At 34.4% G+C, this 14,574-nt stretch overlaps 1 protein-coding gene across 5 annotated transcripts in view; it reads right to left on the bottom strand.

Moving 5' to 3' along the window:
• Window positions 1–14,574, bottom strand: part of KIF27 (kinesin family member 27) — a 74,284-nt gene that overhangs the window by 21,438 nt on the left and 38,272 nt on the right. For all 5 annotated transcript variants that reach the window (XM_033124085.1, XM_033124083.1, XM_033124086.1 and 2 more), the window contains 3 exons: window positions 14,078–14,283; window positions 11,436–11,633; window positions 2,678–2,791 (listed from right to left, as the gene is read on the bottom strand). In XM_033124085.1, the coding sequence (XP_032979976.1) occupies window positions 2,678–2,791; window positions 11,436–11,633; window positions 14,078–14,283 (518 nt within the window). The remainder of the gene's footprint in view (window positions 1–2,677; window positions 2,792–11,435; window positions 11,634–14,077; window positions 14,284–14,574) is intronic.

Below are 14,574 nucleotides of genomic sequence, written 5' to 3' on the forward strand. Positions count from 1 at the left end.
TAATTTCAGATTGGATGAAACACCTTAAATGCACATTTAAAAACTACCAGTCAGATAAAATACTGTTCCTGTCTAAAACTGTTAAGAAGTATGTTGTTCCAGTTAACATCTCTCTGTGTTGTTTTATAAGGAATTAAAATTTACTCCCCAAATATGTTCAAGTCTGGAATTTTTTAGGTTGACCAAAAAAGGGCTGACGATTTTCTTTACATGTATTAGGACTTGGTTCTGAGAACACACTGGGAATCTTTTTTCTGTCGTAGAGGTGCATACGTCCATCACAGCACTTATACACTGCTGGTTGCTCTACAATCTGTCTCCCCAACTTGAGCTCCTTGATTGATTGCGGAACTGTACTTCTCACCTTTCTATTCCCCATGCCCAGTATACTGCCTGGCCCATGACTGGTCTTCAATAAAATGGTAAATAAATGACTGAATGAATGCCTGATTCAATCCATTAATCAATGAAGTGAATAAATGAATACACACAGTGGAAGACAGATGATGAAACATGGAAATCCACTCTGCAGTGTAGCCTGTCAACATCAAATACGTAATTACAAAACAAAATAGAGTCAGAAAGACTTCCAAAATAAGTATCTTAATACTCTCTTGTATTAAGGATACCCAGAAACAAGTATAAACAAAAATATGAATGGAATTTGTCTGTGTAAGATGAACTCAACCAAGCGCTACTTGCACTGTGGACGTAGTAATGGAGCAATGTCAACTAAACAACAAATAATAAGAAAACAAATCAATATAGTACTGTTTTCCAGTTTTTCTCAAGGCTGATAAAAACAGCTCCTAGAAATCTACATTAAGACAACAAAATTGTAAATATGCATGAGAAAATAAAGAGCAAAGTGGTCATGGCAAAGTAGACCCAGAGCTATGCAGTCTTCCATCCAGACCTAGATATCTGTCCTATATCACTGTCACATCCACATATTACGGAAGCCTAAAATAGTTCTACAGTTTTTAAGGACAGAAAGAATATCCCAGAGCAACTATAGAAACTATAGTTTGTTATATCCAGCTATACCGTAAAAAGTCCATATATTAGACCCTGTGAAGTCTAGTAATTAAACACATTCTACATTCCTTGACTGAGTGGGGTTTGAAAGATGACCAACAAACATCTTTTGAAAGCTCCATTCCAACAGGAAAGAACAACAACAACAACAAAATATGATTGTTGATAATAAACGCTAACTCCTAGATATCATGTAAGCACAAATGAATTGGTTCTGAGAAATGAAAGAAATGTCAGCCAGCACCACAGAATAGGTAATATTTTACCTGTGTTTTGAAGAATGGGTAGGAGTCTGCTAATATATTACAGGTTTTTTAGGGAAACAATAATAAATGGATTTTTCTGCATCTGATAAAATAAAGGTTATCATTTGTGTAATTCACTGTTCTTAGTAAATTTTCTGAAAATTTCTTGATTTCTCTTTCCTCTTTTTATAGCAAACGTTCCTGCCATACCATTCTAATTTTAAATACTTTCTTTTTATAAAGGAATTTCCTATCAAATCAATATCCTATTTTAAGCTCTATGGACACTCATATTAATTTATAATCTTGTCCTTGCTTAAGAGTCAAATTCTGGAAAATGGGTTTTTATTTTGCAACATTAAAAAACATGAAGTGTTTTCGTTTTTAACCCGACATGTCAGTGTAAGCTGCAGAAATCTTTTTATTACTCTATTGATTTAAAATTTAGATCCTTAACATTTTAAAAACAGGTCTCACTACTTTGTACATTCCTACCTCTCTTACTCCTTCACATAACTTTTCCACCCAGAAATGCTCTTTAACCAATTTCTAAAAAACAGTAGTAAAATAAGTAACTGGGAATACAGTAAATTCTCACTTAACATCGTCAGTAGGTTCTGCGACTTTACGCAAAACTACATATGATGAAACCAATTTTACCATAGGCTACTTGATATAAACAAGAGTTAAATTCTTACGGCATTTCATCAACATTATTATGAAACAATGTTGAATGAAATTACATTATTTGAGCACCTGCTGTGCTTTCATGTCCTAAATTTTACTATTACAATGTAATATACAAAATTAAGGAAGAGAGAGTAAATAAATAAATTTTTTAGAATTAAGGTGATATATTTGCATTTGAGGGTAATTACAATGTTAAGTACAGTATTTTTCTTTCTGTAAGATTTTTAGAACTGCCATTTTGAATTGATATACAATTAAATTTTGTTTCTTTGAATTTTTATATTAGTTTATGGATTTTTCTGATGTGGTACTAAAACAATAGCTTTTTAATATATTACATATGGTGCATAAACAATTTGGTTATATTGTAATGGAGAGCTCTGACTTTTAGAAGTATATCTGTTGCCATGAGAATAAACCTGTTTTGGCATGGGAGTAAATATAATCTAGTGAACATGGATTTCATGTTTACATTCTACAGCATTCAAATAAGCCCATTTCTATTGAAATAAGAATACAGCACATTTCTGGATGAGAAAGTAATTTTTTAATAACAGAAAAGTTTCAGAATATTAGAAATTTTGTGCTGAAGTGGCAAAATATAGTGTTTAAAGATTTTATTCAGAGTTCACCATTTTTTACCTCTATTTAGACAATCGTGAAATAGAAGGAAAACTAGAAAACACTAGATAGAATCGACAAACCTGAAGTTGGTCTATATTTCCAAACGAACCTTTTCTCCTTTTCATCTTCAATGCATCAAGGTCCTCAGCTTTCAGTTTTAGACCTTCTTCCAGTTCTGTTTTTAACTTTAGTTCCTGTAGAAAACAGAAATCAAAAACACCTTATGGCTTTTACTATACGGCCATCATTAAATATTTATGCAATAATCATTTTCTTAGTATTTGCTTTCTTAGTTACAAAAAAGAGAGTAGATGAAGGTTAGGGCTATTTGAGAAGAAAATAACATTAGCCCCTCACTGAAGCAATAAAATCTCCAGCAAAAATCAGGGTTACTAACAAAACTAAGTATTTCTTTCATTCTTTCCCAGTATTACAAATTAGTATAACAGGGATAAGAGTTTGAAAATTATAAATGGGGTTTCCTTTTCTGCCTGTCTGAGCTCATTACCTTCAGTTAGTCCACCCCAGGTACCCATCTGCCATGGGGGTTTAGAATTTATGACAGTAGAAATGTAAAAAGAAAAGTAATATTTCATTTCTGGCATTCAAAGAAATCAGATTATGAGCATGAGAATAGCCTTGCAAGACAGATCCTGGTCCTGTGAAGAGTATTTTCCAAATTCCTTTAGTTGCCATTCACATTTTAAGAGTCAAGTCAAGAGGCCCTATGCTCACGGTACTCTCCTACAGTTTAGAGAAGATGCCACGGTCACTGCTAAAGCTTAGCAGGAATCAGGAAGGAGGCCATAAATCAAAGTGGGCCAGTCCACTTACTCGCTTACTGGTCCATGATGGGTAAGTTCATGAACTGAAAGTGTTTAGAAATTCTTATAGCAATATGACTGAATAATTTTATGTCTGTTGAATCTAATAAGTAAAAGATGGACTTTTATAGTATATTTTAATTTTTATTTCATTTTTCTACTAGTTCATGTTTTTAAAAAGTATTGGGCTATAATAAATTAGTAATAAAAGAAAAATTATACCTTTCTCTCAGGTAATTTCAGAAGTACAAAGGAAGTAAAAAGTCTACCATGATCCATCTCTAGGAACAGAAGAAAGAAGAAAAGAGACAGTAAGAAAGATGTGTGTCACAATTTTCTTCTCTTAAGTTTTGGCCCAGAAAGGGAGTGATAAGTAAAGGTACCACTGGAGGCAGAGGAAGAGAACACAGACTGCAGTGCAGAGGCTCCACACCCACATGGGCCTGCCCAGCCTTGCTGAAGAGCAGAGAAGTGCATTCAGGAAAAAGGGTCTAATTGGACCCCTCAGCCTCTGGTAATGTGGATCCTGAGTTGAGAGTCAATGGGAGTCCATTAGTGTGCAGAATTGACCCCAAAGCTGAAGGTGAGTATAGGCCACAAGGTTAGCGAGCTAGATGGAAGACCTAGTCACCTCAACAGGGATTTATAATGCCATTAGGAGATGAGATGAAGTCAAAGCACCTCCATGTTCTAAGGTGAAAGCAACACCAGACGATGAGTTATACCAGCCACGGGTTACATCGTCAGGGGCCAGCAGGGAAAGGGAGAGCAGATTCCAGCCAGTCACCTCTATGGACCACCTGAAACTCAGGAGGCCACTCCCCCTCAACTCCATAGGACGCAGTAAAAGCTAGACACCCGACCACCACATATATCGGATTCCAACTTAGGGAGAGAAGCACAGGGAGACAGGCTAAGAGACTGAATATTCTTGTTCAAGAGAGCTGAGAATTATTTAAAGGAAATGTTTAAATTAGAAAAGGTTTAAACAAACTAGACATTTGGTTAGTTACACATTTCCAGCAATTATGACATGGATTAGGCCGGATGGAGGGTGTCATATAGCAGGTCTGCTGTAGACTAAATAAATTTTATATGCCCACCTGAGATGCATTATGAGTGAATCTGGACCCTATTATATTTACTACCCATCAATTTTTTTATGCTTCCCTAGATCTACAGTTCATAGTTATTATAATTTTTCCCATCATAGTTACAGCAACTTCAGGATGCTGAAATAGAGGCACCTTATACTTGGAGCTTACTCTCTGCTATTCCTATTCTTCCAGATATGCTTTAAAAGAATACTGCAGTTCTCTCTTCTATATGTTGCAGTAGACATTACTTCCTTTATCTTATATTATAATCCCCGTTATAATATTAAAATAACTGCCAGGCACTGTGCTAAGCTTTTTACATCTATAAGTATCCTATCTAATCCTAACAATAATCCTATGAGATAGGATTATTATAAACTCCATTTTATAGATGAAGAAATTGGTACTTAGAGAAAAAGCCCAAGATCATACTATGTTCCACAATTTCAGGGGTTCCCATACCTTTTCTTTATAGTTCATCCACGGACTTCAGTTAAGAACTGCTGCTCTAAGGAGAACCTATGCAGAAGTTGTAATATTCTCTGGAAATGGCTTAGGTGAGTAGAAAATGGACCAACAGAGTGTCAGAAAGCTAGCTCCAATCAGAGGGCAAGATGACCGTTAGGACAATGAGCAGGGTTTCTGTTTTTGCATGAAATAGTGCAAACTTCAATATATCTTTGGGGAAGACTGTTCCTTTTTCTAGAATACTCATTCTCCCCCTTAAATGGGTCATTTCCCTACAATATGAAATGAGGCTAAAGGAACAAAACTGTCCTACATAAGAACGTAAAAAGTTAAGTTACAGGCAGAGTTACATTTCAGCAGTGTATGCACTCTGACCAAGAGTTTTCTCTTTTCCCTAAGCATAGTTAAAGAGTACTACGTCTTGTTGGTTTAAGCCCTAGCTTATGAGAGATGAGAAGCTGAGACCCAAAGACCGCAAGTCTGACAGGCAGGCCGGATCCTCACATTGGAAGCAGGACTGTTAACAGACTAGGTTGTTGGCAATAGAGATCAGAATCGAACAGATTCAAGATATTTGGAAGATACAATCTATAGGACTTAGTGGTTCATTGGATATGGAAGATGAGGAAGAGGAAAGAATCAAAGATGACTGCCAAATTTCTAGCTTACCCAGCTGAATAGACTGAGATATCATATAAGGCACATTAGAAAACTGTATTTTCTTCTCCATGAAGGGAGCAGGGAGGGGGGGTAGTGGGGAGATAAGTAAGGACGATCATAAACTCATCTATAGGACAACTAATAAAGATATCAGTGGTTATAAATATGAATCCAGAGCTCAAAGAGCAAATCTTGGATTAAGATTACATTTGGAAGTTGTCGGAGTTTAACTGCAGCCATGGAAAAAGATGACGTCACCTGGGACAGAGTATAGAAGATTAGAAGGCCCAGACTAGAGCCTTGAGGAATTTCCATATGTAAAGGACTGATAGTGTAGGATGAGCTAGGAAAGATAGACAACAAGCAATCAGAAACAGAAAAACACAAGGAGAAAATAATTTCACAAAGGCAAAAGGAAAAATATTTCATCATGGAGGGAGTAGTAAACTGTGCTAGATGCAACTGAGGTGTTAAGATAAAGATGTTAGTGACAGAGCACTAGTGAACTCTGCAGAGCTGAGAAATGGATGGTAGAGTCAGGAGCAAGAAGCCAGAGTGGAGAGGATAAGAGAATGAATGGAAGCAGAGAAAACAGAAACAATGCATTAAACTTTTCCGAAAAGTTTGGTTATAAAGGGGAGAAGAGAGAGTAGTATAAGGCTGAAGGAGGATAATTTTAGGATGAGAAAAAAATCTAAGATGTTTAAAGAAAGATTCTAGGAGAAAAGGAAAAGTTGGAAATATAGGAGAAAAAAAGAATTAACTGAGATAAAGCACATCAGTGCTTAGCATAGTATTGACTGAAGAGATCAATAAATCTTAATTACTGCAATTATTATTATTATTATTATTATTATTATTATTACTGATGAGTAACTCAAGGAAATTAGAAAGCAATTCCATGTACAATAACATCTAAAAGAATAAAATATCCGGGAATAAATTTAACCAAGGAAGACTGATACACTGAAAATTATAAAACATTGTTGAAAGAAATTAAAGAAGACCTAAATAAATGGAAAGACACTCCATGCTCATGGATAGCAAGACTTTATGTTGTCATGATTTCACTACTGCCCTAAGAGACCTACAAATTCAATGCAATCCATATCAAAATTCCAGTGGCCTTTTTTGCAGAAATGAAAAAGTTGATCTTTAAATTCATACAGAATTGCAAGGGACCTGACCTGAAATAGCCAACAAACTTGAAAGGAAGAACAAAGTTGGAAGACTACTTCCTAATTTCAAAACTTACTACAAAGCCACAGTAATCAAAACAGTGTGGTACTGGCATAAGGATAGCCATATAGACATGTGGAATAGAATTGAGAGTTTAGAAATAAATCCATAAATCTATAGCCAATTGATTTTTGACAAAGGTACCAAGTTCATTCAGTGGGGAAAAACAGTCTCTTCAACAGATGGTGCTAGGACAACTGGATTTCTACATGCAAAGAATGAAGTTGGACCCCTACCTCAGACCATGTACAAAAACTAACTAAATATGGATCAACGACCTACTAAATATAAGAGCTAAAGCCATAAAATTCTTTTAAAAAAAATAGGGGTAAGTCGTCGTAATTTTAGATTTGGCAATGGATTCTTAGACATGACACCAAAAGCACAAGTTACAAAATAAAAAATAGATAAATTAGACTTCATGAAAATTAAGAACTTTGGTATATCAAAGAATATTATCAAGAAAGTTTAAAGACAACCTACAGAATGGGATAAAATATTTGGAAGTCATGTATCTAACAGGGTTTAATGTACAGAATACATAAAGAACTCCTACAACTCAACAACAAAAAGACAACCAATTAAAAAGTAGACAAAGAACTTGAATAGACATTTCTCCAAAGAAGATATACAAATGGCCAATAAGCACATGAAAAGATGCTCAACATCATTAGTGCAAATCAAAAGCACAGTGAAATACCACTTCACATGTGCCTGGATGATTACAATAAAAAGAAATAGAAAATAACAAGTGTTGATGAAGATGTGAAAGAAATTGGAACCCTCATACATTGCTGGTGAGAATGTAAAATGGTGCTGCCACTATCAAAAACAGTTAGTGTCTCCTCAAAAAGCTAAGTATAGAATTACCACATGACCCAGCAATTCCACTCCTGGGTATTTCAATTACAAAAGACCTGAAAGCAGGGACTTAAACAAATAAAGTAAAATTACTTGTATGCCAATGTTTATTGCAGCATTATTCACAATAACCAAAAGGCAGAGAAAACCCAAGTGTCTATCAACAAATGAATGGCTCAACAAAACGTGGTATATGCATATAATGGAATATTACTCAGCCATAAAATGGAATGAAGTTCTGATACATGCTACAATGTAGATGAACCTTAAAAAAATTATGCTAAGTGAAATAAGCCAGACACAGGACAAATAGTGTATGATTCCACTTTTATGAAATATGTAGTCTAGGCAAATTCACAGAGACATAAATAGATCAGAAGTTACCAGGGGCTGGTGGGGAAGGAGGGATTAGGGAGTCATTGCTTAATGGTTACAGAGTATGTTTAGGGTGATGAAAAAGTTTTGGAAACAGATGGTGGTGATGGTTGCACAATATTGTGAATGTAATTAAATGCCACCGAACTGTACAATTAAGCATGATTAAAATGATAAATTTCATGTTATATATTTTTACAAGTTATAAAAATTAATACATACTTTAAATGGGTAAAGTATATCTCAATAAAGCTGTTAAAAAAAGAATCAGTAATTTGGCTTAAATGCTTTTTAAGTTGAATTACATACTTTTAAATGGGTAAAGTATATCTCAATAAAGCTGTTAAAAAAAGAATCAGTAATTTGGCTTAAATGCTTTTTAAGTTCCCTTCCATTGCTAAATTCTATGATTTTTTTTAAGGTCTGAGAATAAATTATATTCCAACATTAAATATCTAGGAAATCTCCAATTATGTTCCAAGCTTTGGATTTGGCTTAACATTTCAACAGAAGAGACTGGTATGTAGTGCTAGGTAAGTGTTTGTTACTGTTGCTGTTATGATCGTTATTATCCTCCTCTTTTTCCAAAAGAGCCCTGTGAGGCAAGTGTGATTAAGACCATTATAGATATGAACAAACAGACTCCAAGAGGGTAAGTGATTTTCTCAATAAATGATCCACCTAGGAACTGAGAGAGCTGGGATTTGAACGTATGCTCGCCTGGCTCCAGAGCCTAGGCTGACACCACTAGTTCCTCCCTATCCCAATCCCTAGGACTGCAAAGGGTACAGGTCTGATCTCTCTTGTGCTCACTGTGAATGAAATGGTACCATTTTTCCTTGTACTTCTTTCTATGCCGGCACATGGACAAAGCACTCTGAAAATGGGAAGCCCTATTCAAATGTTGGAAAGTTGGACAGTTATTTAGAAAGTTGGCTTTATATACAGGGGGTGCCAAAAAAAATGTATACACATGATTTGTATTCATCTTTTGTTACTGGTATACATTGAGCATTACGATTTCAATACTTAAAATGTGTATAGTCCATACCACCCAAGGCAATATATAAATTCAACACAATCCCTATCAAATTACCAATGGCATTTTTCACAGAATTAGAACAAATAATCCTAAAATTTATATGGAACCATAAAAAAACCCAGATAGCCTTGGCAGTCTTGAGAAATGAGAACAAAGTGGGAGGTATCATGCTACCTGACATCAAATCATACTACAAGGCTACAGTAATCAAAAGAGCATGATACTGGCATAAAAACAGACACGTAGATCAATGGAACAGAATAGACAGCCCAGAAATAAATCCATGCCTATATGGTCATTTAATCTATGACAATGGAAGCAAGAATTTACATTGAGGTAAAGACAGTCTATTTAATAAATGATGCTGGGAAAACTGGACGGATACATACAAAAAAATGAAACTCGACCACCTTCTTATGCCATATACAAGAATAAATTCAGAATGGATTAAAGACTTAAATGTAAGACCCAAAACCAGGAAACTCCTAGAAGAAAATATTGGAAGTCAATTCACAGACATTACCTTTAGTAATATTTTTACTGATATATCTCCTCGGGCAAGGGAAGCGAAAGAAAAAATAAACATGTGGGATTACATCAAACTAAAAAGTTTTTTCACAGCAAAGGAAACCATCAATAAAACAAAAAGGCATCCTGCTGAGTGGGAGAAGATATTTGCCAATGATACATCAGATAAGGGGTTAATATCCAAAATTTCTAAAAAACTCACCAACTCAATACCAAAAAAAACACAAACAACCCTATTAAAAAATGGGCAGAGGACATGAAGAGACATTTCTCTAAAAGAGGGCATACAGTTGACCAACAGACATATGAAAAAATGCTCAACGTCACTAATCATTAGAGAAATGCAAATAAAAACCACAATGAAATACCACCTCACTCCTGTCAGTGGCTATAATCAATAAATCAACAAATAACAAGTGTTGGTGAGGATACAGAGAAAAGGGAACCCTCGTGCACTACTGGTGAAATAGCAGACTGGCACAGCCACTATGGAAAACGGTATGGAAATAACTTAAAAAATTGAAAATGGAACTACCTTATGACCCAGCTATTCCACTTCTGGGTATCTATCCAGAGAAATCCAAAAACTAATTCAAAAAAATATACGCACCCCTATGTTTACTGCAGTGCTATTCACAATAGCCAAGATATGGAAACAACAGAAATGCCCACTGATAGATGACTGGATACAGAAACTATGGTACATTTATACAATGGAGTATTACGCAGCCATAACAAAGAATGAAATCTTACCATTTTCAACAACATGGATGGACCTTAAGAATATTATGCTAAAAAAAAAATATTATGCTAAGTGAAATAAGTCAGACTGAGAAAGACAAACACCATATAATCTCACTTATATGTGGAATCTAAATTTAGAACAGATTAAATGAGCAAACAAAACAGAAACAGACTCAGAGAAATAGGAAAACTGTTGGTTCCTAGACAGGAGGAGGGAGGGGCTGGGGGAGAAGGTGAAGGGATTAGAAAGAGCAAATTAGTAGACAATATAGTCATGGGGACAGGAAATACAGACTGGGGAATATACTCAGTAATGTTGTACAGATTATATAAGGTGCCAGATGCACACTGGACTGATCAAGGTGATCACTTCATAGACTGTGTAGATGCCTGACCAATGCACTGTACAACTGAAGCTGAAGTAGAATAATACTGCGTATCAACTATAAGAAATATAAAAATGAAAGAAAAAAATGTATACATATATAGGCATATATATAGTCACAGGAGGTGTAGTAGAGCATAAGGAAGATAATCAATGGTATTAAAATAGTTACAAAAAATGTCAGAGAGATAGTAGCTTGGGGGAGGGGGTTATCACTTTGTGAAAGGTATAAATATCTTTTATGTTGCTTTGTACGCCTGAAACTAATAAAAGAACAATTCAACTCTACTCAATCGCTGTTTCGCCATGGGCATATTTATAAAAAAGCAATGTGCATACATTTTTTTGGCATCCTCTGTTACTTGTTTTTGACAGCCGCAACTAAAGGCCCTAGTCTGAGAAATGGTATCACTGAACTTTCTTTTGTGAAGTCAAAACCTTCAAGACAGTACTCAGAATTCAATAAATAGGTTTTACTATGTAGATGGACAAAGCTTTAAAGTGAATAAGGACAGTAGCCAAAGACAGGCCAAATGAATCGTGACCTTAGCTTCCTTAGTGCTGAGACATTTAACATTCCGTATTATGCTTAGCAGGAAAGTACGACAATATTACTTTGATTTTCTGTTGATCCCGCTTAATTTCTGTATCCAGTTGCTTCCTTTTTTCATTTTCTTCTTGAAGTCTTTTTTGTAGCTGTACCTTCTGGTATTTCATGTGATCTACACTCTGCTCTAGTTCATTAGCACGTTTCTCATTTTGAATCGAAAGTGATGCCAATTTCTTACTATTTTGTTGCTTCTTCTGTAAAACCTGGGATCATACAGAATATTTCAAAATGAAAAATTGCATCTCTCACAAATCTCAAGTAAACAAACTTTTAATTCATAGGCAAGGATAGGCATTTTGCCTAGATTTTAATTCATTTTTGATAGATTCACAGTTGTTTTCTATATTTCTACTTTTACAACTTGGCAAACACCAGAATTTTCACCAGATAAAACGAATGATGAGACTTCGTGATGCTGACAGCCAAACAGAACAAAATTGATCTCTTTGCTTTTTATTAATGAGTATTTTAATTAAAGATATATATACATGGTGAAAATTAAAACAGTACAAAACTGAACTTATATTTAATTTTGACAGTAATTCCAATACTGGAGCAAAAATGATTAATACTAGTATTTTAGTGTATTCTCCAAATAATATTGAAAATACCAGTATAAGTACTGGAAATCTTATTTAAAAGTCAGATAGGTTGCCATTGTCTTTGCACTTATTCCACAAATGCTTAAAAGTGCACCTGTTAGCATTAAAATACTGATGCAGCAAATAACTATATATATCTAGACATGAATACAGATTTTAGATTTTTAAAATAAAAAAATTATTTTACAAACTGAAATAACTACGTTATACAAAAAACGCTAGTATTTCAATATTTAAAATGGTATATGTTAGAATCTGAAAATCTTTACTGTTATCTCAATTATGTGACCTTGAATAAGTTATTTTACCTTTCTATACCTTAGTTTCCTCATTTATTGATGAGGTAAAAATACCTACTTCAAAGGATTAAATAAGGATTAAGTAATACAAAACACCTGGCACATCGATGGCACTTTGTAGACACTTAACAACTGGTAGCTACCATCCTCCTGCGCCTCCCCACCACCTTCATCAGCTTTATCATCCCCACCAGTTTTGCCTGGATATGTCAAAGGCACAGAAATTTCTAAAACTACATGGGAGTCTTGTTTCAGTTTGAGATGTTCCTTTTGAGCTTAACTTAAGTTCTGTGTCTTCTTTCCTTTCCTTATCAGAAGCCTAGGAGAAAAGGATGTGCAAAAAACATGGAAAATAAAAACACAATGATTCACAAACCCTATTAATAATCTTTCAATCTCAACCATTTTAGTTGTGTGAAATACAGAATATATAAAAATAATCTCTGCTAAATCCATAAACAAGGCTTAAACAGTAGATGCATAGGATAAATATAATAACCTCCTTGGAAAAGCAATAATCGGGTTATTACTTAACATGGAGTATGATATGAATTATAATCAGAATTGAAGCTAGAATATAAAACTATGAAATCATAAATAAAATTTCATAATAAACAATAGTTACTTTGTTCTACTAATATTTTGTTAAAATGAGTGCTCTGTTAGACATCACAGCCTTCATTTAAAGGGTCAAGCAGTGAAAAAAAACTGATCCCAGCACTCTCTGAGGTGAGTATTGCTATAAGTAAAAGAAAGTATTCTGAAATAAAGTGGAAGGTATGACATAGACAACTACTGTGTCCTCCTTTAATCAGTTCAAACATTCAAGTCATGATATTTTAAGTTGGTGTTGACTTGTGAGGCTACTTAGGTAAAAAATTTTAGTGGAGATATTCAGATGTTTGAGGTGTCAATACAAAACCCTAGGAGAAGGGACTTTTTTGGTCTGTTCACCTCTGCATTCCCACGTAGCACAGGACCTGGCACACAGGAGGTATGCAGTGAACACTTATCTTGCTGAAAGAAAATAACTGTGGAACAGTTTCAAAAATAAACAAACAATGTTTATGAAGAAGTTACCTACAATTCCATTCTACCTAAGTGGGAACAATATGAAAACAACAAATTATGAATACAAATAAATTTTAAAAGGCATTCTAGCAAATTCATTATAATCAGACTAATAAAGCATTCTAACCATACCAAAAGCATCTGAAAATGGCTTCATTACACGAAATCTCCATAATGGAATACTGCTCACAGAATACAATTTTTAACTGTAGCTATTTCTGAGGTTATAGCTAAATTCAGCATTAGGAAATTAAGAATGAGATACAGTACTCAAAGTTATTAACCTTTCTTAAACCAATCAGTTATGGTCTCAGAAAACTCTGAAATAGTTATCATTTCTTGAGTGTCTACAAAGTGCCATATATGTATCAGGTGTTTTATGTGTGTTATTGAATCATTAATTTTTTGTCCTTCAGAAAATGACACTATTTCTGTGGTTATTTTTATTTCTTACCATATGGTTTTTGATAAAAAGATTAAAATACTTCTTGAATGTACAAATGTACTACAAAGGTTGACATTATGTAAACCTACCAGCACTCTGGAATAGAAAAGTTGCCATACAGTTTGTCTTGCTGGTAAAAACTGAATCCTACCTTCTTCCCTAACCAGGTACAAGAATGCTCGAAAGCAAAAAGTTTTAACAAGTTTTCTCAAGTACATTTTTAAAATTACCTGGACTTTTAACTTTGCAGCATCCATCTTTTTACGGAACTCCTTCTGTAACTTTACTTTCAAAGCAACATCAGAAAGATCTTTATTTTCCAGTTCCTGTAGTTGCTTTTCTGTTTCAATTAATTCCACTTTTGCCTGTTCTGCTTCGTGTGCAAGTTTTGTTACTTTCAGAGAATACTGTTTGCTTACAGACTTGGCATCATTACCTTTACCATAATAATAATAGTAAAAATAATTATAAATTATATAAAATAAAATAAAAAGTGAAACATGAAAAACATAAAAATACTCTACTCTTAAAAATCCAGCTGGGCAACGTAATTATTTAAGGCATCACATTAAGAAACCAGCTGCCCCACCCATCCCCATCAAACACAACTTGGCCTCTTAATAATTAGTTCCTTAATGACTGTTTCCATATGGTGGCATTCAATCTTCACACTGGTTCTTTTCTGTGTTTTAGTGTGACATTTCTGATATTCTGAGTATGCAATTTA

This window comes from Rhinolophus ferrumequinum, chromosome 12 (assembly GCF_004115265.2).
Source record: "Rhinolophus ferrumequinum isolate MPI-CBG mRhiFer1 chromosome 12, mRhiFer1_v1.p, whole genome shotgun sequence".
Lineage (NCBI taxonomy): Eukaryota > Metazoa > Chordata > Mammalia > Chiroptera > Rhinolophidae > Rhinolophus > Rhinolophus ferrumequinum.